This window comes from Pelophylax lessonae, assembly GCF_965119305.1.
Source record: "Pelophylax lessonae genome assembly, chromosome: 5".
Lineage (NCBI taxonomy): Eukaryota > Metazoa > Chordata > Amphibia > Anura > Ranidae > Pelophylax > Pelophylax lessonae.
In genome coordinates, this window is record NC_138772.1 from 491,318,905 (window position 1) to 491,345,754 (window position 26,850).

The 26,850-nt window shown below is 42.3% G+C and overlaps 1 protein-coding gene across 2 annotated transcripts in view; it reads right to left on the minus strand.

Annotated features, from left to right (window-relative positions):
- Nucleotides 1-26,850, minus strand: part of DPYS (dihydropyrimidinase) — a 149,316-nt gene that overhangs the window by 116,987 nt on the left and 5,479 nt on the right. The window contains exon 1 of one of the 2 annotated variants that reach the window (XM_082257921.1): nucleotides 8,552-8,933. The exons of the other annotated variant lie outside the window; for it this stretch is intronic. Within the exon in view, the coding sequence (XP_082114047.1) occupies nucleotides 8,552-8,809 (258 nt within the window). The 5' untranslated portion in view covers nucleotides 8,810-8,933. Of the gene's footprint in view, nucleotides 1-8,551; nucleotides 8,934-26,850 lie in introns of those variants that run through there. 2 annotated transcript variants of the gene reach the window in all.

Here is a 26,850-nt window from a genome sequence, read left to right on the forward strand (position 1 = left end):
ACCAAAACACTTTTAATTTTTATGTAATCAGGCACGCTCTTGCACTACATAGTTGAAGGTAAATCTAAAGGAAATTGAACAAGAAAATTGTATAATGTATGACCAGCTTGAGTACAGTGCCTAGGTACAAAGAAAATGTCAACTGGGGACCCCACTTGCTCTACACAAGGTGCAGCAGAGTAGAGGCCCTGCCACAGAGACTGTACTATGGTCCCATTTTCTAACCCTCACGGAGGCTCAAGCTTCAGGTTACATATGAACGCATTGTGTTTAAAGCAGAACTAAACCCATTGATTTCACAGTTTCAAAAAAGATTTACGTTCTCTGAACACGCCAGAAATGTAACTGTCACATTGCTTGTGCTCCCAACCAAACTGTCAAACCCTCAAATGGCTGGTGTCATGACTGTTTGCATGCGTAGTATCATGACAGTTGAGGATCAGACAAAGGTCAAGATGGCATCTTGCTTGGCTGAAAACGATAGGAGGGTTTAGTTCTGCTTTAACCACTTGCCGACTGCCGCACGACTATTTACGTCGGCAGTCAGACCCTCACAGGCAGATCGACGTAGGGCTAGGTCACTAGCCTGTAAGGGTTTTAGGAGCGAGCGCGACCCCCCGCGCGTTTGCCCGCCGGGCACTCGCGATCGTCCGTGACAGCAGGAGAAAGGCAGGCGGCTAGTATAAACAAAGCCGCCTGTCAGTTCTCCCTGTGTAAGAATGGTGATCAAACGGTTCTACTATGTAGGACCGTTGATCACTGTTCTTACACATCAAGCCACAGCCAATCACAGTTAAAAACACCCCCCTAGGACACACTTAACCCCTCCCTCTCCAATACAGTTAACTCCTTCACTGCCAGTGTCATTTTTACAGTAACAGTGCATATGTATAGCACTGATTAATGTAGTAATGTCACTGGTAACCCCAAAAGTGTCAAAAATGTCAGTCAAGGGTCTGATCTGTCCGCCCCAATGTCGCAGTCCCGCAAAAAAATCGCAGATCGCCGCCATTACGCGTTAAAAAAAAAACAACAAAAATGATAAAAATCTTTCCCTTTGTTAGTAAACGCAATAACTTTTGTGCAAACCAATCAAAATACGCTTTTTGCGATTTTTTTTTTTACCAAACATATGGTAGAAAAACAATTGGCCTAAAATGTTAAAAAAATTTGATTTTTACATTTTTTTGGGGAATTTCATATAAAAAAATGTGAAAAATATTGTTATTTTTGCAAAATTGACGCTATTTTTTTGTTTATAGCGCATGATCAAAAAATTGCACAGGTGATCAAATACCACCAAAAGAAAGCTTTGTTTGTGGGAAAAAAAGGACGCCATATTCGTTTAGGTACAGCGTCGCACGACTGCGCAATTGTCCGTTAAATTCACGCAGTGCCGAATCGCAAAATAGGCCCTGGTCAGGAAGGGGGTAAAATCTTCTGGGGCTTAAGTGGTTAAGTAGACTGAGCCTAAGTTCACACTGGTGCATGAAGAACACTGCATGATATTCGCACTGGAATTGTACCGCATTCCTGTACACATCACATAAGATGTCTGTGCGGTGCGGACCCTTTTTTTCCCCGCACCTGAGCTGCATTGCATGGGTGTCTACATTCTGGAAATCGCACTGCGTTTCGGGGTGTTGTTAAACTAACATTGACACCCGCAGCAGGTCGCATGGAGGCCAAGCAGTGCAAAGCGATGCGGGAAACGAAAGAAAAAATTGTGCATTTCCCGCATCACATCAGTGTGAACTAGGGCTAAAAAAAGAAGATCTAAGAGACCTAAAGCGTAACTAAATCCATCTATTTAACTTTTTCCCCAAACAGTTACATTCAAGCCATGCCGGGAATGACAACGGTCACATTTGAGTGTGCTCCCAACCCAACTGTCAAACCATCAAATGGCTGGACTCATAGCTGATCACATGTGCAGCATCATGGCAACTGCAGATCAAACAGAAGCTAAGATGGCAGCTTTCTTGGCTGCAAAGGATAGGAGGGTTTAGTTTTGCTGTAAAGGGTAAGTTCACCTTATCCCAAAAAATGAAAAGGTGAACAAACTCCAAATATTTAAGCCACCCCTCTGGACCTCGCTACACATACTGGCAGTCCATACACTGTGCACCACAATACACAGCCCCAAAGTGAATATCCAACATAAAGCTTGCAATGGCACTGGTCACTGTAGCCATGTAACCGTACTGACCAATAAGGAGCTCTCCTGAGGGCTTCTTCTTCCAGTAAGGCGTACCAGAAGAAAGAAGTGCAGAGGAAGAATTGGGCAGTGCAGTCACTGTCTGCGTTCGGGGCCATGCACTCGCACCCACATGAATGTCAAATTAGGAGCAAGTCTGTGCAGCCGCTGCATCCCAGTTGACATGATTGGGACTGCCTGCATGTGGATGCACAGAACACTTGTTCATCCCCAAGTAGGTAAACATGGACATCACACAGGAGTATGCTATAGTACGCTCCATGTGAACAAGACAGCATTAATACTATTGTCCTAAAATAACACAACCAAGTTAAAGATAATCTGTGGCAAGAGAAATATGAAAATTGCCAGTCCTGACTTTTTTCTGAAAATCACATTTTCCTGGCTTAAGTACTTTCTGACGCACTGAGAAGCATGCAGCAAGTGAAGTCAGAAAGGCATAAGTCATTAACTTGGAAGAAGTGTACTTATTTAAACTTCTAATTTTACTTGCTGCATGCTTGTTCCAGAACTAAAACACAAAAACGAGGTCGTGAGGCAACCTCCATATTTCTCTCAGCACACGTTTCCTTTAATACGTCTTCTGCTGTGAAGTCATCAGAAGATGATTAATCATCACACTGGAGTGTCTCCTCTACCCTGACTAACTGTAATCCACAAGCAGGCTGACAAGGTGCTTTCACCACTTAATGACGAGCGACATACCGGTACATCGCTGGACTTTAATTGGTTATACTGGGATGACTAAGGCTTTATAGGCTGAAACGCATCAACTGATCGTATCAGCAGTTGTGTTCTGTGGTTCCTAAATAAAGATGAATATTTTTTAAGAGCAACTACTGGTATGTCGATCATCTTTCTGTACTCAGTTAAACGGCTGTGGATCGGGCACCCGGGAGCTCATTTATTGGTGAGCTGTATGGGTAGTAGCACTGCTCCTTCTGTTTGCATTTTATACTGGGATGATGCCTGCAGCAGTATTGTTTTTTTTTTTTTTTTTTTTTACAGCTGACAGTCTGCTTTTTTGTAAAAGCAATCCTAGTGGCTAATAAGCAGCTGGATTGCTTTTACAAGCAGTGGGAGGGGGGAGGGAATGTCCCCCACTCCCCACCCGATGGATCAGCCGGTGGTTCAGTTGGCTGACTATAGAGCTGGCTGCAGACCGGAACAGCTCCAATCATCTCTATGGTATAGGAAACTGGAAGGGATGGAGCATTTCATCACTTCCGATTTCTCAGTTGTAAACAAACCCTTCGGGGTTTGAAAAAACCATTGGATCATACTGATCTTGGTAGGATTCAAAGCTTTTGAAGGCAGAAGAGAGATCCCACATGTGTGCAAAAACAGCGATTGCTTCACACATGTGAGGTATCTCCATGGGCCTCAGATCGAGGGCAGTAATTCTAGCACCAGACCTCCTGTGTAAATCTAAAGTGGTAACCTGTAAAAAGTTGTAAAGCGCTGCCTATGGATAATAAAACTTACGTTGTTTGTTGTCGTTGCATAGGTGTGCGCAATTTAAAAGCGTGACACGTTTGGTATCTGTTTATTCATCATAACATTATCTTTCATATTATACCAAACCTTTAGGTATTTTATTGTTTTTTTGCATTTGAATGAAAAAAAAAGGGTATTTTTCCCCAAAATATTGCGTATGAAAAACAGCTGCGCAAATACCGTGTGATGTAAAAAATTGTAACACCCACCATTTTATTCTCTAGGGCAGGCATGTCCAACCAGCGGCCCGGGGGCCGCATGCGGCCCAGAACCGCAGGCAATGCGGCCCACTGCCCCGATTTTTTTTGTTGCTGGGGAGGAAGGAAGTTGGGTCGGGGGCACGGCCACAGCAGCTTCCAATGTTTGGGGGTTCTACTTAATTTTCTAGCAAAAAAAACCCCCTGCTTTTTACATGTAAACAAAAGATGTCAGAAAAGACCTGCTCGCACCTGTATAGTAATAATAATATACAGATTTTTAAATAATCCCAGTAATAAAAGCCCATATTAAAGGGCTATAAAGGGCAGACCATCGAATAAAGTTCAATGGGCTGCCCTATGCACAAGAAACATGTAAAGAAGGTGCGTACTCCATTTAAAAATTGCGCAGCAAAAGGTCGCACCTCTGCAAAGGGGTTTTTGTGTGTTGCTTAGCATTAATTATTAATAAACACACTGCCAAGTAGTGATATATGCATTTATGGCTTGTTTATACTTGCGGCTAGACAACATTAAAAACGCACAGTGTGGCAGATTAGGTACCCTAAAGGTGCATAAACACATGTACAGTATATGCGAGTAAAGACAGGTACATTCAAACACAGGAGAACGTGATCTGGGAAATATAAGGTTGATTTTTGCTTCCCAGATCAATTTTTCTGCATGTAAATGTAGCACCCTCTATTTATTGTGCTAGTGTACATAGTTTAGTTGTTAGTGTAGGTAAAATGGTTTGGCTGAGAGTCAGGCCTAGGTTGTGAATCTGGGTCAGGGTTTAGTGACTCAGGGGCTGGATGACTCAGCAAGCAGCCTTTCTGGTGGCTCCCCCTGTTCTCTGGAACATTGGAGAATTTCTAGACATAGGGGTGGAACCTGTTTGGCATATTTATGAGTTCCTCGACCAATCTCCAACAAAAAGGGTCTGGAAGGGGGCAGCTTATATCATAAATAGGCATGAGTCATGCCAGCAGGGGCAGCTGGGTTGAAATAGGAGATGGAGGGCTGAGGAAGCTTTCAGTGGCCCTTGAGGGCGCCCCCTAGTCTGGGGGTGACTTCGGGCCTGGGGCTCAGGTGCTGTAGGGAATCCTCCACAACACATGGAGGAATCCTTTGCTGGAGACGCAGGAGCAAGAAGAGGACAACAGGATCAGGTCAGCATGCCCTGGAGATTTGGTATGAGTCAGCTGGGTGAGCTGGTGAGTGTCAGACTGGAGGACTGTGGGAGAAGTTAGCCTAGGGGGCTAATGAAAGGGGCTGCTGCAGCCTGGACGGCTTGCAGAGCCTGAAGAGGTGGTTTTGGGATCTGTGACCACAGAGAGGAAGTGCTGGGAAATTGTGAGTTGTGTCACCCCCTCTGTTCTCCAAGTATAGAGGCTGTGAGTCCCTGCCTGTAAAGGGCCTTTGCCACAAACCACTACAGGGTGACATAGCTGGGTTCTGCAAGCATAAACTCCCATCCCTATCCAAGTTTATTACCCGCAATAAAGCAAAAAAAAACAAAGTCACATACTGTTCTCTGACTGAGTGCCTGTGAAAATTCAGTGTGCCTGGTTGTGCAGGGTGGGGAATCCCATTCCACTTGCGGCTCCCTAGGGGGTGCGCTACATAAATAACCAATAGAGAAGGGTAGCGTGAAAATTGCTTGACAGTGATCAATTGCTGACTGTAATCAGTCAGCAACAGGTCACTATAGCAGGGGCGATATTACAGACCTGCATCAGCTTTGTCTGAGCCTCAGATTTGAAAAGAAGTGCTATGACATCCCACCTGCCATTAAGTTGATTGATTCCACTTCTGGACTTGGTGCTGGACTATGGTTGTCACTGACAGCTGACAGTTCCAGCACTGAAGCTAACTGGGACCCGATGGCACTCAGTGTGCCGTTACTGTGCTTCCAACCTGAGAACCACACGCTGATCACCTTTGGCTGGACAAAGTATTGGGTAAATAATCTTTAAAAGGTTTTATTGTGTTAATGTTGATATAAAAGCAAGGGGTATGGTTTATTAAACTGGAGCAAAGAAAAGCCTTTTTACATGGTCCATTTATGTCAGCCTTTTCTATTGGTCTGTGACCACACTGGGAGACATTTCACTACTTGAAGTATATGTGCAGCCATACCTTCAGTTTACAAAAGAAATGAAAGGCAAAACTTGTGTATATGTATTAGCATCATAAGAGGCTTGGAGAGCTGGGGGTGGAAAAACAGCAGTACACTGTGCAGGGAGCATGTCAGCACGAGTCTTGGCCTTTTGAGGACAGGCAGGGTGTGCTCCCAGCACAGCCAGAAAATTGATCACACTGGGATGGATGTGCTCTCATGCCTATAATGGTCATTTTGAAATAGGAAAGCAGTGGGACTTGCAGGACCACCAGGTATTTCACACAATGGAAGCAATACATAGAGAAAAGGATACTTTTTAACAAAGGTATATGATACAAGAGATACATATCAGGAATATAAAATGTTGGGGTGAAATACAATTTAACCTCTTCACAACTGTGCTATGACCGAATGAAGGCTACAGCGCAGTTGCACATTTCCGGGAAGGCATCTATTGACGTTCTCCCATGATCTCGCTTTCCGTCCGCCCCCTGCAGCTAGCATTAGCAGTGATCTGTGATCGATGTCGGACATAGCTGATCACAGATCGGGTTAGAGAGCCAATCACAGCGGCTCTTTACCATTTGACCAGCTCCATCCAATCACAGCTGATCACAGTGTAAACAGAATTATAAGCAGTTCTCTCCTCACACTGACAGCAAGTGAGGAGAGGAGAGCCAGTAAGCGGCAATCCACACAGGGGGCATCTACACTGATAATCAGGGCACTGATCACCAACAGTGCCCCCAAATGCTGCCAATCCATACCCATCAGTGCTGCCAATCAGTGCTGCCTGTCAGTGTCCATTAGTGATGCCTATCAGTGCCACCTATCAGTACCCATCATTGCCACCTATCAGTGCCCCGTATCAGTGCAACCCCATCAGTGCCGCCTATTAGTGCCTATCAGTGCAGCACATCAGTGCCGCATATCAGTTCCCATCAGTTCAGCCTCATCAGTATACATCAGTGAAGGAGAAAAATGACTTATTTACAAAATGTTATAAGAGAAACTAGGAAAAACTTTTATATTTTTCAAAATGTTTCGATTATTTTTTAGTTTGTTTAGCCAAAATTAAAAAATCCGGTGGTGAATAAATACCACCAAAAGAAAGCTCTATCTTATAAAAATGTCATATGGGTACAGTGCTGCATGACCGCACAATTGTCATGCAAAGTATGACAGCGCAGAAAGCTGTACAATAGTCTGGGCAGGAAAGGGATGAAAGTGCTCAATAGGCAACTGGATAAGCTGTCTATACACTAGTAGATTTTTGAATTAACATTTGTATGAATATTTGTACAAACATTCGTACGAAAACTCTTTCTACATTAACTGGACGAATGTTGTCCTGAAAGTACCTAAATATTTTGTTTGCTTTTTAACATTAGATTTTATAATGATAATAATTTATAATGATATAAAGATTTTATAATGATATAATGATATAAATGATTATAATGATATAATTATATAATGATAATAATTATAATGATATAAAGATATTTATAATGATTATATTTATAATAATTATAATATTTATAATAATATAATATTTATATTATTTTATATTTATAATACTGTTTATTTATATTTATAATAATATATTTATAATAAATATTTATGTATAATATTTATAATCATTTATATTATATTTATATAATATATTTATTATAATTATATATTATAATATATAATAAAATAATATATATATATATATATATATATATATATATATATATATATATATATATATATATAATTAGATATCTATAATAATTATAATGATATAAAGATATTTATAATGATTTATAATGATATAAAGATTTTTAAAATATTTTATACATTTCCTGGACGAAAACCACATACACTGCAAAAAATGTGTTCATTCCAGAAAAATTTTTCATCGTTTGAGTTTTTTGAATTGTTGAAAACAAACATGGATTTGACCCCACCAATGATTTGATGTATGGTCAGCTTTACTGTACCTGTACACCAAGACAATAGATAAGAGCTCATACAAGAAATGACAGGAAATGATAGAAAATACCCCTGATAGGGACATGCATAACAAAAAGAACCTGACAGAGACTCAAACTTTTCCAATATCTAAATTGAAAAACATGTTTTGGCTGGAGTTGAGATTTAGTCCATACCATGGACTGTTTTCAACCAGTCAATCGAACTTTCAGACTTGCACTGTAAGAGGGATCAGAAAAGCAGAAGTATTGTGAAGCACTACAGCAGGAAGACAACCCAGAGTATGAATTAAACGAATGAAGATACTCCCTTTTTCTTATTTAATTACAACATACACACTGAAATTATTTTTTTGTTTATATGCTATATAATTTATACTCTCCCTCTCCCTCTATATATATATATATATTTTTTTTTTTACACATTAATGACAGAATATATATCAAGCTTCCCACGTTAAAATAATTTAAAGACTATGCTTCCACTTGAAAAAATAGCAATAAATAAAGTGAAGACGTCAAAATAAAATTTTACCTTAGTTCCCTGGAAGAAATCATCTATAGATTGGGATCCCATGAACGGGAACTGAAAGTGAGTATGTGTATCAATCCCGCCAGGGATGACCAGTTTACCAACCGCATTGATCACTTTTATGCCCTCTGGTCTTGAAGGACGCAAGTTGGTTCCAACATCTCTGATCTGCCCATCTTCAATGTATACATCTGCGTAAACCGACAGATCATCATTTACAATTTTCCCCCCTTTTATTAGGATTCTATTCTGAGATGCCATGATATTGTTTGCCCAATAAGGTAAAAAAAAAAATCTTTCTTGCTTTTTTGAATTGTAGAGTATGCAATCTGTACTGTCAAATTAATTTGCAGCAGGACGCTTCCTTGTGGTTCCTCCAGTCGCGATGAACCAGCCTTATATACAAAGCCATCAGCTGAAAATTGGCCGTAGTAAGGACACACCCACCTATTGGCTTTGAAATGGATATAAGTTCAGAGAGTGGAGCCAACCATTGAAGAATTATAATCTCGTTCAGATTGAGGTGCCACTGTGCCAGAAAAAAGATGTTTCCTGAGGACATTGTACTGGGTTTTTGTTATGTAACCAGTTGTTTGTTGTCCTTGTCTTGCCTCATTTTATTTCTTTTTTTTTTTTTTGTGGTAGTTATTCCACTTGATGGAAGATCTTATGTCTCAAAATGTAAAAGAATGCATTCATGATGAAGGGTAGAGTGGAGCTCTTGTTAAAAAAAAAAAAAAAAAAAGTATAACTACTACTAGATGCTTGCAACATATTTTCTTCTTCTATATAACCAGCTGTGTCCTCCTTGCTTTATGACTGAAGAATGTGACCCAACATATGTCTTGCATGTTGCATTTATAGTACTTCTGCACGAGTTCAAGTGTATTTAAATCCAAGAAGAAAAATCTAACATATTGCACCTTACCAGGCCTCAAGCTCTTGTTCACACTTGTGCGATACGGGAACTTATTCAAAATGGCACGTGTTCCTGTAGTGCAGGGGTTCCCAAACTACGGCCCTGCAGCTGTTACAGAACTACACATCCCATGAGGCATTGTAGAACTCTGACATTCACATACATGACTAGGCATGATGGGAATTGTAGTTCCTGAACAACTAGAGGGCCGTAGTTTGGGAATCCCTGCTGTAGTGCACAAAAAACATGCATTGTTTTTTCAGGTAAGCTGTGGTGCCATTAAAGATTCATTAAACACACATTATGAAAAACTATCTATAAATGCTTTATTACCTGTTGTTCATACTCACTGTGGGATTAGTTTTCTGTATTCTGCAAAAAAAAAAACCTGGTTGCTATTCTCTATCTCCCCATTCTGTCAATGTCCCCAATTCAGCTGAGGATTTTGCAGAGAAGGGTTGGCAACTCTGCACATGCTCAGTTTTCATTGAGTTTCTATGCTGAGCATTTCCTCCCTATCACATCTGAGCAGCCTATCAGTGTTGGGGTAGTTACTCAAAAAATGTAACTAGTTACTTCTGTAAATTGTAATGAGATTACTTTACTAGTTACTGCATTTGAAAAGTAACTTCACTACTTATTACTTTACTTTCCTTTTTCTTAATTGACCGTGTAGAAGAAGATACATGGCACTCTTTCTGCATAGAGTTTATTGTATAAACACAGGCTTTGGGAAACATGAGAACAAAACCTGAAAACACTGAATAAAACATAAAGTGCAACAAAAAGTCATAAACTTCATCCCTCTCTATTCTTCGAAATAACGATTGTATCGCACGGCTTGGGTAACGCAGGAAAGCGCGTTCCTATAGCCTAGTAAAGTAGTGTAGTTACCTCCTATAGCCTAGTAAAGTAGTGTAGTTACCAATATTAGTAATGTAACTAGTTACTTTACTTCGTTACCAAAAAAGTAATGTAGTTACTGTAATCAGTTACTTTGTAACTAGTTACCCCCAACACTGCAGCCTATGTAACTATAGAGTCACACATGTGGGTGTATACACAGTGGCAAATGACAGCCCACTCCCTTCCTCCTCCTCCATGCCCACTAACCAGCTAAACACAATAGGGGTGGGATATTACATGTAGATTAATGAAGGAATCACCTCCCTCTTATTCTAAGACACAGGCTGGAGGGATGTGACACACCTTGTGTGACTGGCAGAAATCATTTTATTGCCAAAAAATAAATACGATTTTATTTAAAATATATATTTGTATGACAATTAAGAAACAGTTTCTTGATATTACCACTTCAGTCCCAGAAGGTTTACCCCCCTTCGTGACCAGGCCATTTTTTGCGATACGGCACTGCGTTAATTTAACTGACAACAGCGTGGTCATGCGACACGGTACCCAAAAAAATTGATGTCCTTTTTTCCCCACAATTATAGCTTTTTCTTTGTGGTATTTGATCACCTCTGCAGTTTTTTTTTTGTGCTATAAACAAAAAAAAGATAAAGTTGAAAAGCATAAAGCAAAAAAAGATAAAGTTTTATACTTTCTGCTATAAAACATACCCAATAAAAGAATGTAAAAAATTGAATTTCCTCATAAGTTTAGGCCAATATGTATTCTACTACATGTTTTGGTAAAAAAAAAAGTCCCAATTAGCATATATTGATTGGTTTGCGCAAAAGTTATAGCTTCTACAAACTATGGGATAGATTTATGGAATTTAAATTTTTTATATTTTTTTACTATTAATGGTGGCGATCAGTGATTTTTAGCGGGACTGCGATATTGCGATGGACAAATCTGACACGAAGTTACACTTTTCAGGGACCAGTGACACCAATACAGTGATCAGTGCTAAAAAATGCACTTTCACTGTACTAATGACACTGGCAGGAAAGGGGTTAACATCAGGGGCAATCAAGGGGTTAAATGTGCTCCAAAGGAGTGCTTTCTAACTGTGTGTGGGGTGCTTTGGCTATGAGAAGATAGAGATCCGTATTCCTGCTTAGCAGAAACTGCTGATTGGCTCCCGCAGTGTCCAATTACAGTGGGAGATGGTCGCTGGTGGCACACGTGCATGCCGCCGCCCCACAGTATATATACGTGGGGAGGTCGGCAAGAAGTTAATTATTTGTTTTTGCTCTGTATTCCAAAGGCTTTTTAAACATGTGACCAGCAGCAGAGGACTATAAGCTCCTGCTTGTGTCTCCTGCAGACAGGCTGGGAAAGATCTGAGCCATGTGACAAATGTATATCGATTAGGAAAAAGGCATTTCATTGTTTTTTTTTTAATTTAAATAATTATAGTGCCATCATCCACATACAGCAACAGAAGGGACAATGTAAATTAAACAGTGTGTTTATTATCACTTTAACTGTTAATGACACCCCAAGACACCTTGCTAAATTGCATAAGAACTCATGTGCCAAAAAGCATGTTGGGATGCAGCACGATTTAAAAATGTGCTGCATGTTAGATCATTATGGCTTTAACCTGCAGGGAGGCTTGCTCATTTATTTTCACAGGGTTTACTACCGCTTTAAAATGATATTAAACCCAGAATTCTATTTTAACAGCCAGGCCTTCTGAAACATACATGAACTTTATTTATCACTTTTGGGCAGACTAGCCCTTTGAAGCCCTTTGAACATTTATCTGACCTCTGACATAAATAAGGCATTTTCGGCCACACAACTGCCGCTCATTGGATCTTTTCTCTTTTTTGACCATTCTCTGCAAACCCTAGAGATGGTGGTGCAAAAAAATCCCAGTAGATCAGCAGTTTTTGAAATACTCAGACCAGCCCATCTGGCACCAACAACCATGCCATGTTCAAAGTCACCTGAATCCCTTTTCTTCCCCATTCTGATGCTCAGTTTGAACTTTGGCAAGTCGCCTTCACCACGTCTAGATTCCTAAATGCATTGAGTTTCTGCCATGTGATTCGCTCATTAGCAGTTTGTGTTACCAAGCAATTGAACAGATGTACCTAATAAAGTGGCCGGTGAGTGTATATTCCTCAGTTGTGTGGTTCTCCACACATCTGTCAGACCAGCTGAAAATACTGAGAAAAATAATTGCAGAACAGGAAAATCAGCATGAGACCTTTTATATTGGTTTTGGCATTGCTCAAAGTAGAGGTGAAAGTAAATCCTTGTGTTCCAGAACATGGGGTGCAGGCTTATTCTGATAAGGGATCTTCAGAATCGTGAAACGCGTCAACCAGTCGCATGTCCCTGTGATGTACAGTCTGTAATAATCCTTGATGAGGAATTAAATACTTCAATTTTCATCAATTCCTGAGTGTGGTCAATTTTTTTTTTTGGGCTGTGAAGTATTTGGATGACGGATCCGACTCGCACTGGAATGCTTTGTCTCACCTGAGCGGCTTTTCTTTGTTAGTATTATTCTGATACTGGATCAACTGCCGACCAGCCCAGGTTAACAAACGATAGGGGGACCATGACTAAGCCAGTGGGCGGGGTGCTGGAGACATATAGGCTGTGGCTGCTCTTTATCGTTTGTTCACCTATGCTGGTCGGTAGTAGCGGTGATCTATCCCTCTTTACATTTACCAGTCCTCAGGAAAATCGGCATATCACAAATTTCCTGAACTGACTTAATTACACAGTTCAGGAATACAGACAATCAGATCCATACATAGTATGATTCTTCTCAAACTGAACAAATCATCATAAATATACTGAGGGCTTTTTTTCAGCTGGAACTCAGTTCCACCAGCTCTGGCTTCGGACCTCTGCTCTCTGCTGGCCACTATTACTTGTAAACAAGTTTACAAGTGACAGTTGGTCTCCCAATGGCTCCCACAGATCTGATCTCCTGAATGGCACCCACTGAGTGCATGATGGGGACAATAGAGATGCAGGTGCCCGGGATGCAGTGAAGATGCTAACACCCTCACTGTATGATTTTAACACCAGTGAGAAAGGCGGAGCTAACTACAGAGTGTGGGGAGGTACTAGAGCCAACTGGGTGCTTTAGCTTAACCACTTTAGACCCGGAGGATTTTGCTGCTTAATGACAAGGCCCTATTTTTGCGATTCGGCACTGCGTTAATTTAACGGACAATTGCACGGTCGTGCGACGCTGTACCAAATAAAATTGACGTCCTTTTTTTCCCCACAAATAGAGCTTTCTTTTGGTGGTATTTGATCACCTGTGCGATTTTTATTTTTTGCGCTATAAACAAAAAAAAGCGAAATTTTGAAAAAAAAAAACAATATTTTTCACATTCTGCTATATGACATTCCCCAAAAAAAAAAATTTAAAAATCAAAATTTTTAACATTTTAGGCCAATTTGTTTTCTGCTACATATTTTTGTTAAACATCGCAATAAGCGTATTTTGATTGGTTTGCGTAAAAGTTATTGCGTTTACTAACTAAGGGAAAGATTTATGTAATTTCTATTGTTTTTTTACTAGTAATGGCGGCGATCTGCGATTTTTTGCGGGACTGCGGCATTGCGGCTGACAGATCGGACCCCTGACTGACATTTTTGACACTTTTGGGGGTACCAGTGACATTACTACAGTAATCAGTGCTAAAAATATGTACTGTTACTGTAATAATGACACTGGAACAGAAGGGGTTAACGTGTTAACGTGCTAAGACAAAGAAATCTCCAAGATCCACTTGTAGAGACGAGTGTATACCGCTGATCATCCAAAAAACATGCAGTGCTCCAGCGTAGTGCATAGGAAAGATAAAAGTAGGGGCACATAGAGCAGTATTGCCAAAAAAAATTTATTGCCCAAACAACAACCCCCCTTCACAAATGCACTTACACAAACATAGGATAAAATCAGCTTCAAACATAAAATCATAAGAAGAATAGAGCACAGAGCAGCTCGGGATACCAGATGGGAGCTTACCAGACTTCCATAGCTCGTCAGCGTTCAGGAAAGTCCGCAAGTGTTACTGAGTCCCCGCCTGGCGTCCTGCTGTTCTGATAGCCGCGATGCTCACACCCTGACCGGTTTCGTCGTTCAAAGACTTCTACTGAGGGTCTGAAAATGGGGCTGAAAATAACTTTTACTTGCATCTTACCCTGTAAAGTAAGTGTTTGTCTACTCTAGGGGAGGGGGGTACTTACCTTGTTCCTCACTCCTGCAGGCTTTATCCGCACCAGTTTCAAGGTGGGTGATCAGTCCAGTGAAGCCACTGCTGTTTATCTGTGGTGCAGCCACACACTTGTTAACAATGTATGTACAACGCATACCAGCAGTCAGAATGTGGAGGACAGTGCTGTATTTTGGCCTAGGCCAACAAGGCCCAGGCCTAGGGCAGCACTTTGTAGGGGGGCAGCAAAAAAATATGGACTTGTGTTTGCTGCCACTGATTATTTCACTTATTTGTATAATGACTCTGGACTTCCTATTTATTATACAAATAAGTGACATAATCCTATGATTACAACCAGTGGCAGCAAACACAAGTCCAAATATCTTAAAAGAACTGATGGGGCTGCACTGATATGCTGCACTGATGGGCACTGATATGCTGCACTGTTGGTCGCTAATATGCTGCACTGTTGGGCACTAATATGCTGTTCTGATGGCCACTAATGAGTTGCCAATGGTGGGTACTGATAAACTGCACTGATGGGCACTAATGAGGCTGCATTGATAAGGCAGCACTGATATGCTGCACTGATGGGCACTGATGAGGCTGCACTGATGGGCATGAGGCGGCACTGATAAGCTTCACTGATGGGGCTGCACTGATATAGTGCCCTCATGGGCACTGATATGTTGCACCGATGGGCACTAATAGGCTGCACTGATGGCCACTGATGAGGCGGCACTGATAAGCTGCACTGGTGGCCACTGATGGAGCTGTACTGGTGGCCACTGATGAGGCTGCACTGATAAGGCAGCACTGATGGGCTCTGATACACTGTGGTTGTGGTCTGTGGTTTACAGATGAAAGGGCGGGTCATAAACAGGAAGGGGTGTGGCCTTTACAGGAAGGGGTGGGTCATATTTCAATTAGGGGGTGCACAAGTTTAGTCAGGCCTAGGGCAGCACAAAACCTAAATACACCACTGGTGGAGGATCCATGTTTTAAAAGTATAAACTTTAAAATAGACATTAAAAAAAATGAGATCCAAAGTTTTATAAGAATAGCTACCATTATATTTAACAGCAAAATGTAGGTGGTGAGTTATACAGGGATAGAATGCACAGCCACTCTTTGCAATCTGATCTTTACCTTGCCACTTTTTTCAGCTACCGATATGTTTAAAATCATGAAAGATATATTTTATATCACTTTCGTTTTCCCAAAAGAATTGGTTTAGATGAGTCCCCAGGTAGATATCACAGACAAAAAATCCTGATGGCCAATGACCGCGTGTCCTGATTATTTGTCTGCTGATGCATCACTGGCCGGAGTTTATCTGAATTATGAAATTTCTTTCATGTTTCTGATCCTCCTCTCCTGACCTAATTTAACTAATCTTCTGCTTCCCTGGCAGCTGCTTGTATGGAAAATTACAGTGGTTGGGGACTGGTATCAGAAAAGCCAGAAGTCAGTCTGAAGTAGTATAAGGGGACAGTAAGTAGTTAGAACTGAGTACATATACTGCTGTGGTCCTGGATACAGTCCCCAGCAGAGACGCTATCTATGCGACCTTTGGACGAGCTTGTTGAGTTTTTTTCTTCTTTGCAGACATACTGCCATGTAAATTGGCTCCTATCCACACTGACAGTGGCAAGTCATTCAGATTGTGGGATGCACAATAAGTTATAGTACAGAAAAAAATGTATATGTATAACATCATTATAAACATATACCTTGCATTATTACCTATATAGAAGGATTACAGGGGCTCTATGATCTTTCCAGGGAGAAGAACGTTCAGCTGTGTGTACAACAACTGTCTGTTCTTCTCTCCCAGCAGGGAACGATCGCGGGTGTCAGGCGGCAATTGGAGCATTATATATACCTTGCATCTTCATATTTAGTAAACACACAACCATTAAATAGTAAGGACGAAGCCAGGGGTACGAGCAAAGATAGACAAATACTGGTGGTATGGGACTGTTGTTTATCGTGTGCTTGGGTTTGGCATGTTGCGGATCAGATGGAAAGTTGTTTAGCAGGGCTGGGGAGGAACCAGATGTTATGGTGCATACTGGTACAAATGACAAAGTTAGAGAAAGATGAAGCATCCTTAAGAATGATTTCAGGGACTTGCCTGCTATATTAGATGTAGCGGACCCCCAGAACCCCCTAGGGCCTAGTGATGACCTTCAGAGGCAGAGAGGGGCTACATACCTCCTGTGGGTGTGGATTGTCAGGCATGGTGGGTAGTGATGCAGGTAAAATAAATGCTGGGCGCCAGTCACTTTTATGCTGAAGTAAAAGAATAGTTTATTTCTTCTCAACAGGACAAGAATAAACTGGGGGAGAGAGGGGTAGGGTCCAGGACACCCTTTAAGAACAGTCTATTAGGCAGACTCCCATTGCAAAAGACAGGTATTCAGACAGCAGTACAGGATAGCAGACCTTGAGAATCATTAGGTATCCATGAGCTTCAGATTGATCTGGGAGACATCTTCTCTCCACTAGACACAATCCCCTTCTGTGGTCTGTACTGTCTGGACAGCTGTCCTCCATAAGAAACAAGCAGGTTACTCACACAGGTTACTGGATGTCTGTGGATGATCTTTCCCATGTGGGTCGCTGGCTTTCCTCAGCAGAATCCCAGGTATCTGACCAGGCCTCAGGCTTCAGGCCTAGTCAGCAGCAAACAGCAGCACACACCCTCCCCCAAGGGGTCCGGGCGGGAAGAGACCGATTATTGGACCTCCCCCCTCTTAAATAAGATCTCCCACAATGCCGTAGTGACACTGTAATTGGCTGAGAGACACATGGACATTAACAGTTTGTTTAACTGTAATTCTCACACTAGTGTCAGAGGCAACAGTGCCACCTACTGACGGAAGGGAGAACCGCAGTCAAACCAGATTAAGAGAGGAAGCTCAATGACCACAGAATAATTACAGCCAAGCTAGTTAAGGCACAGCAAACTAAATTTAACAGCAACCTTGCATTAAGACAAGGGTGCTACATAAAGAAGAGGACCTCCAAGGTAGTATTCTCACGAACCACACCAGAGTGGCAGCCGGAGCTTCAAGAACTAAACAAGGGGTCGAAGAACTGGTGCAGGAAGGAGAGGTTTGGGTTGATGGAGAACATGGCAGGCTTTGCGGTCAGTTACTGGCTATACAGCTGAGACAGACTGCACCCAAGGATGGCCAACAGGTCGGAGAAACATTTAAACTGGGATTTAGGGAGGAGGGATCGGTGAGAGGTATACCATGCAGTAAACAAGGGTCAGAGTGCAACACTGAATGCAGATGTGGGCAAAGCCCAGGGGCCTCCAACCAGAATATAGAAATGAAACTAAGCAAGACCAATGCTAGTATGGTTGCTGAATCTAACTGTAACCTAAGAGTGAGCAAGGATAAAATAATATCAATTTATAAACAATTACAAGGTATGTACACAAATGCTAGAAGTCTGGTTAATAACATGAAAGAAGAAGAAATTCTGATACTTAAGGAGGATTTTCACTTTGTGGGAATATCAGAAACCTGGCTTGACAGCCTACATGACTGGCTTGTGGGTATATTCTGTTTTAGAGACAGGGAAGTTAGAAGAAGGAGAGGGCTGTGCCTGTATGTCAAGAGGAATATGATGACATTGCAGACCGCACTAGTGATGTGGTCGAGTTTTTGTGTCTGGAGCTTCAAAGAGACGAAAAAAAACAATTAATTGTGGGTGTATGCTATGGGCCCCCTTACTTTAAGGACTAGAAGGAGACCCATCTCCTTTCACAATTAGAAATGGTGGGATTGCAGGGCAACAATACGATCATGGGGGACTTCATCTATCCTGATATTGATCCGGCAGATGTAAATACGCTCTCAATTATGGCTTGTCATTTCTTGAATGTAAGACAGGACAATTTCATGAGTCAAATCCTTGGAAACCTCTACTAGAAATAATGCTTTGCTGTCACCGGTGATCGTCTGCTTTATGCACACCCTTTAGTGTCCTGTTACTTCACACAGGAGACCGGGCTGCAGCTACCGCACATTTCATCTGGAGATCCCCGCAAGACCATAACTTGATGCCTATATGTCGTGATTCACATGTGAGTGTAAAATCTACTTCTTATTAAAAGTAATATCTTGAACGTATTACACCATGCGAGGTCTCTTTTTCCTACATGTGATATGACTATATGTCCCCACGAGAGGATATTGTTTGATGGTACTAAGGCAGTTCTTTGCTGGAGGTGATCCTTTACATGTACAAGAATCGAGGAGTGCTGTGGAGTGTGAGGAGCCCTTGTTGCAAGCGCTATATGATCTCTGTCATGGGGATCATATAAGTCTGGTAAGAGGCTATTACTTTGGGTGTTTTGGTGAAGGTCACATCTATTCAACACACCACCTGAGCTTCCTGTTGGACGTTTTTCCTCTCCACGGACTCTTCTTTCACTGTTTTTCTAGTGTACATTGATATATTGTGACACTATGTATCTAATATAGATTGCTCATTTTTTTGTGTGTTATAGTAAGACCATTGTTCCTAATTTTTAAGGCTAGCTTCCTGACTGAAACATTACCAGCAGATTGGCAAAAAGCAAATGTGGTGCCAGTATTCAAAAAAGGTCCAAGATATATACAAGGAAGCTACAGACTAATCAGCCTAACATTAATAGTATGTAAGCTTTTGGAAGGAATGATAAGGAACTAGATCTAAGAATTTTCCAATGAAAATAGTATTATAGTGACCAATGTGAATTAATGAAGAACTTTTCTTTTAACATTCTATGAGGATGTAAGCTGTGATATGAATAGAGGAAGGCCTGTGGATGTGGTATCCCTGGATTTTGCTAGGACATTTGATATAGTACCCCGCAAATGCTTAATTTACAAATGAAGGTATTTTGACATTAATAATATTGTATGTACCAGACTAGAAAACTGGTTGCATAGCACAACCAGAGGATAGTAATTATTCTCTGAACAGTCTAGAGTTGTCAGCGGTTTGCCCCATAGTTCTGTCCTGAAACCAGTTCTAGCTAACTTGTTGTAGCACCTCTCTGACACCCCAAAGGAAAGGCAGGATAGCATGAGGCGAGGTATCATTTTATCCCAGGGCTGAGTCCATGGCTAAAATATGAGGACCAAGAAAGGATACTGGGTGTCAGTCACTTTTGTCTTTTTAAAGTTTTATTGCAGAACAGTTAAGGAGGTGAGGGTTAGAGGTCCCAGATACTGTAGCAGATCACTTACATACTCTCCAGCTCCAGATCAATGTCCAGCTTCAGTGTCAGAACTTTTAGGCTAACTCCGCAAAACTGTAAACACGTTCTCTAATTTCAGTGCATCCTCCAAGTGAGTTACTAGTCTCTTTCGAGAGACCAGCCTTCTTCCTAGCTCTTTCCAGAAAGTAGCCTCCCCTTGGAGTGCTCCTTGACACAGCTTTCTCCAGGGCAGCAGAACAGCTTCAGGACCACTTCATAACAATAGGCCCCAAAAATAGGCTATTGGGCCTAACAGCAGAGCTGGTAGGCATGGTAGTGACCCCCAGAGACAAGGAGGGCTGACATTAATCCTCAAGGTGCAGGGTACTAGGCATAATAGATTGTGTGCAAGGTGGACAGTTGGGCGCCAATCACTTTTATGGTTGAACAAAGAGAAGTTTATTTCTCACAATGGAAAAAATGAAGGAGAGAGGGGTAAGGCGCAGGACGCCCTTAGTCAAATACAGCAACAGACTAGCAGACCGGCAGACTCCTAAAAATGTAGAAAAGGTAGACAGCAGTACAGAAAAAGAGCCTTTAAGCTGGAACCAGCAATCTGTACTTTGTAGCATAAGTTGTCTTCTATAGCAACAAAACAACTCACATCATCGTACAATATTTCCTTGAATGCGTTCTGTCTTGAAGTTCCCCAGCCTCTTCACAGTCCCCGTCTCATGAAGATTTACATCTGGTACTTCCTCAGAACTCCATCCCTCTCAGCATGCCTCCAGGCTCTTCCTTGCAGAATCTTGAGCACATGGTTAGGCCTCAGGCTTTTTGCCCACCCAGCAGCAGCTGTTCCTCACACATCCACCCAGGAAAAGACCCAGATCACTTGACTTCCTCCAAATAATTAACCTCTCCCAGCATCCTCAGCGGCCAGAGACGCTTCTACCGATTGGCTGAAAGAAGTATGCATATTCATAACCTAGAATTACTATAATTCATCATACTAATTCCCAAGGAAAAAGTGCCACCTATTGACAAAATGGAGGAACCACAGCTAAACCAGGCTTAGGAGAAAACCCAATGATCACAAAGACTACATATTAGCCAGGTTAACTACAACCCAGCAAAGCTAAATTTAATTGTAGCCCTGTTTAAAGCGGAGTTCCACCCAAAAGTAGAACTTCCACTTTAAGTGCTCCTGACCCCCCTAACATGCCACATTTGGCATGTCATTTTTTTTTGGGGGGGGGGGGCAGGTACCTAGATTTGACAGGTACCTGCTCCCACTTCCGCCTAGGCGGCTCAAGTGGAAGTTCTCCTCTCCCCCTCCCTCCCTGCAATCTTCTGGGACACATCACAGGACCCAGAAGATTGCCAGCCATTCACAACGCACAGAGCGACTCACGCATGTGCAGTGTGCACCCAGCTGTGAAGCTGCAAGATGTCACAGCCGGGTGCCCACACTAGTGATGCCAGCGCCGGGAAGAGCCGAGGGATAGAACCTAGGCTTTGGGCGGCCGCATGGCTGGATCCTGGGACAGGTGAGTGTGTGTTTATTTAAAGTCAGCAGCTACACTTTTTGTAGCTGCTGACTTTTTATAAGCACAAAAACCACTGAAACTCTGCTTTAGGATAAGAGTAATACATTTATATCCTCCCCCAGCATGCATCAGTGGCTTAAACTGCCTACTAAATATTCATAACTTTGTTTTGTTTGTGAAATCTCATATTATGACTAGTGATACCAGTGATATCTTCTGGCATCAGAGAGAAATAACAAGCCAACTTAAAGCGGAGTTACGGGCACGAAAACGTTTTTTCAATAAACATACCCCCGGGACAGTCAGGGCTAGTACATTCCACAATGGCTAGCCTCTGATCTGTCCCGGTTCGCACTTACCTGCAAGAAGAAATACTCACTTCTTCTCCAGCGTTGCCATCTCTGTCGTGGGCAGCTGAAGCCGGCGCGATCCTCTTCTGCGTCCTCTTCCGTGTCTTCTTCTCCCAGAATGCGTCTGAACCGGCCCCTCTCGTCACTTCCGGTGCGGCGCCGCATTCCTCCACAGCTTCTGGGCATGCCCAGAAGCTGTTTAGCAGGGAATGCGGCGTCGCCCCGGAAGTGACGAGCGGGGCCGGTGCCGTCGCATTGATTCCTGGGAGCGATGACGTTCAGCTCCCAGGAATCATCGCAAAGGAGGAAGTGACGGCGGAGCCGCGGCACAGAGGGAGGAAGTGAAGAATAGGTGAGTATTTTCTGTCTACAATTACAAGGTGAGTAAAAAAAAAAATATACCTAACTATCCAATTCCTTTTCAGGTGAAGAAGATCCAGCGGATGGACACAAAATCGATGAGGTCGATTTTGTGCCCGGAACTCCGCTTTAAGTTTAGGGAAAAACCTGGTGAAAATCTATACCATTAGTTTGAGCTTACTAAAGCCCAGCCAAAAACGACATTGACATAGTAGCCCCTGTTTAGGATAAGGAGGCTACACTTTTCATAAATGATATAGAGGTTGGAATAAATAGTTCAATCTCAGTGTTTGCTGATAATACAATACTAAGCAGTGCAACAACAACAGGATATGGCAACTTTACATGAAGACCTAGTTAGAATAGAAGATTGCGCAGTTATGTGTCAGTTGTGAGGTAAAAATATTCATGCAAATTACTTACTGGGGGAGAATCTCTGGGGAAATTGAGGATGGAAAAGAATCTGGGTATTATAGTAGATCACAGACTAAGAAATAGCATGCAATGTCGAGCTGCAGGAAGCAAGGCCAGCATTAAAAAGGGTATTTTCTCAGGAGATAAAACAAAAACCACTTTACAAAACTCTGGTTTGGCACATTTTGAATATGCCGTCTAGTTCTGGTCAATAATATTCAGGAAGGATGTCCTTGAACTGGAGAGAGTTCATAGAAGAGCAATGAAGCTAATAAGGGGGCTAAAAGACCTCTGTTATGAGGAACCATGAAACGTAGCTTAAGAGGGCATCTGATCGCCGTATACACATTTTTTAAATGGTTACTCTAGCGGTGGGAGAAAACTGTTTAATCTTGTGTCTCTAAAGAAGACACATGGCCACACAATGAAGTTCGACATAAAGTGGTTCATTCTTAAACTGTGTAAGGGTACTGATGTGGAGCTCCCTTCCACAGTTGGTGGTGTCAGCAGGGAGCATAGATACATTTTAAAAAACTTTTAGATGTGTTTCTTCAAACACAATGTCCAGGAATATGGAAAATGATAGTGACACACACACACACACACACACACACACACACACACACACACACACACACACACACACACACACACACACACACACACACACACACACACACACACACACACACACACACACACACACACACACACACACACACACACACACACACACACACACACACACACACACACACACACACACACACACACACACGTTGAACTGGATGGACCAATGTCTTTATTTAACCTAGTCAACTTATGTAAGATAGCTAATAGTCCACTATAAATAAATAAAGAATATAATATATCTATCTACACTATATTGCCAAAAGTATTGGGACGCCTGTCTTTACACGCACATGAACTTTAATGGAATCCCAGTCTTAGTCCATAGGGTTTAGTATTAAGTTGGCTCACCTTTTGCAGCTATAACAGCTTCAACTCTAATAGGAAGGCTGTCCACAAGGTTTACGGGAATGTCCACAAGGTCTATGGGAATGTTTGACCATTCTTCCAGAAACACATTTGAGAGGTCAGACACTGATGTTGGACGAGAAGACCTGGCTCGCAGTCTCCACTTTAATTAATCCCAAAGGTATTCTATCGGGTTGAGGTAAGGACTCTGTGCAGGCTTGTCAAGTTCCTCCACCCCAAACTCGCTCATCCATGTCTTTATGGACCTTGCTTTGTGCACTGGTCCAAATCATTTGGTAGAGGGGGGATTATGGTGTGGGCTTGTTTTTCAGGGGTTGGGCTTTGTCTCTTAGTTCCAGTGAAGGGAACTCTTAAGGCGCCAGCATGCCAAGACATTTTGGACAATTTCATGCTCCCAACTTTGTGGGAACAGTTTGGAGATGGCCCCTTCCCCTTCCTGTTCCAACATGACTGCCCACTAGTGCACAAAGCAAGGTCCATAAAGACATGGATGAGCGGGTTTGGCCTGCATGAGGTCCTGACCTCAACCTGATAGAAAACTTTTGGGATGTATTAGAGCGGAGACTGCGAGCCAGGACTTCTTCTCTACATCAGTGCCTGACCTCACAAATGCTCTTCTTCTGGAAGAATGGTCAAACATTCCCATAGACACTCCTAAGCCTTGTGGACAGCCTTCCCTGAAGAGTTGAAGCTGGTATAGCTGCAAAGGGTGGGCCAACTCAATATTGAACCCTATGGATGAAGACTGGGATGCCATTGAAGTTCATGTGCATGTAAAGGCAGGCGTCCCAAAACAATTGGTAACATAGTGTATCCCTGGCAGAATTAGGGTCACCAATCACACCAGTCAGGGATGGCTGTAATGTGTACACAGTTCACCCGACTACCTGCAGACCCAACTATTACACAGCAATAATTTCCAGTGTGTTGCATTGATCTGAAAGGATCAATGCAATCTTCCAGAGCTGAAGTGGTTAAAGTCTGCATTATGACAATAAAATCCAGACAGAATGGAATATAATTCCCCATCGATCGGTAATAATCAGAGGTGTGGAAGGCGAGCCAGGCTACCTAGGAATACACATCTACAAACACACACATGGCTTGTGGGTTATATAAAGATCTCACACAAGCACATGGTCCAGGACACTTTCTAGCTATCATCAACCACTATATCTTTTTAACAAGCAAGTAGGTTATAGCTTTTTTTCGATGTTTGTATAGCCTTTTGCTTAAATAAACTGATAATATAACAATCAATAAGAAAAGCAAAGCACTGCATGTGAGGCAGCCTTTGTATAAGTGCCGGTTCACACTGATGCGCTTGCGATTGTAATGCGAATTTGCGGTGCGAGTTTACCTTGCGTTTTTCCATAGTACAGCGCGATTGCAATGCGAATCGCATTGCGTATAATCATGTTAATTAGCTCAGGTGCGATTTTTGCTCCAGCCAATCCAAATGAAATGGGTGTTAACTTCCGGTGGACTTCCTGGTCTTTATGAGGAGAGTACACCGTGGAGTGTGAGCTGTGGTTTTGTTTGGAGATTACGTTGTGGAGAGTGTGCTGTATTTTGGTGTATTGCCACTATGTTTCATTTGCCTTTGGTCATGGCAGCAGTTGCTACTGCCACTGCTGCAGTCTTGATCAATAAGGACAGGAGGAGGAGAAGGATGAGGATGATGATGATGAGAAGACGAAGGTATTGGGTTCATCCCATAATTTCAAACAGGGAAGAGAGAGGTCAGTTCAATGTCCTCTATCATGATCTCCGGCAACATGAAGAGAAGTTTTTCAACTATACTCGGATGTCTGTTAATAGGTTAGTATGTGAGAGGGAGTCTCTCCTTCTTCTTCTCTCTTTTTGCTGCTTCCCTCTATATCTCTTTTTTCCCCATCTCTCTTTTTCCTCTCTCTCTGTTTTCACCTATATCTACCCCCGAATCATTCCTGAAGCTCCCCACGCCCCCCTTTTGCTTGCCACTTACGTGTGTTGTGTTTTTTTTTAGTTTTGACGAATTACTTGGGCTGCTCTTTTCACGTTTGGAGCGTCAGAACACCACCTTCCGGAACAGTGTTGTGCCTGCTGAAAGATTGCTTGTTACATTACGGTAAGTGTGATATATTTTGTGAAAAGTCATGTATTTTTTTTCTCCATAGTTAGCAATACAGTGAATGCAGACAGATATGATGGCAAAGTTGACTTCAAAAAAAGTTTTTATTTTTTTTTTTATTTTGTTGCATGTAACAAGAACAAAGGAACAAAATACAGAAAAATTAGGTCAAAAAAGACAACTTAGTGTACTATAGATCCAAAAAATTTGGTGAACTCTCCAGATCAAGTGGTGTTGAAGAGCCTGAGGGTGTATGATCCACGGTGTTGGGATATAGCCATGGCACAAGCGGGGATGGAGGTCTATGTGACGGTCCACTTGGGGGCCTATATTGTGGATAGGGTGGAGGTATTTTTGGGGAAAATGCACTAGATTGTGATGGTGGTGGTGGTGGTCTGCTGGAGGGGGGGAAATGGGAAGAAGTGGAGACATCCGGTGTTCTAGTGTGGGGGGGGATTACAGAGGGAATTGGGGAAGGAATAGGATATGGGATTTGGGATCTAGGGGTCTCATGGATGCTCCGATATTGGTCAAAACTTGACGGATAAGGGTTTGTTGGAATGGCAGAATGACTGGGTGTGAAATGAGGGGACCATGGAGTGTCTTGCGGTAACTGTCGTGGTACAGAGAACGAATGTATGCAGTTTTGTACCGCCATTCTCATGTCGAAATACCTTTCAGACGGGACCTCTTTGAGAAGAGGCACCAAGCTATGAGCAAATAGTGTGTGAGGACATTTATGTGCATCTAGTTGCTGGCTGATGCCTGACATAATGTCCACTAAGTGCTTTGTCTGCTCGTCTTCCGCCTCAGCAGTTGCCCTGCTGACTCTCCTCCTGTGGGATGTAGAGCCTCGACTTTGAGGCCTGGTGGAAGGCGTGGAAACGTCAGTTTCCTCAAACTCCTGTTCTGGTTCTTGAGCGGATCCTGACTCATCCAAACTCTGTGACTCGTTAGGAATATTTGAACTACTATTCGAACATGCAAATGCGACGCCTTCTTCCTCATCAACTTGAGCTGCATGCTCCTCCTCCTCCCCTTCCTCCTGCACATTCTCCACCTCCTCCCAACTTGCTTGTGTGCTGCAATGACAAACATGAAACAACTTTTCATCATCCGCTCCAATATATAATTTGAATGATAGGTGGGGATTGGAAGGTGAGGGGGTTGGGGGTGGGGTGAAGAGGGAGGGGGAAGGAAGGATGGGTTAATAGTGAAAGAGAATTTGACAATAAACTTACTTCCGCATTTCTAGAACCGGGAGCAGAAAATCCAGACATCTGGCAAAGGCA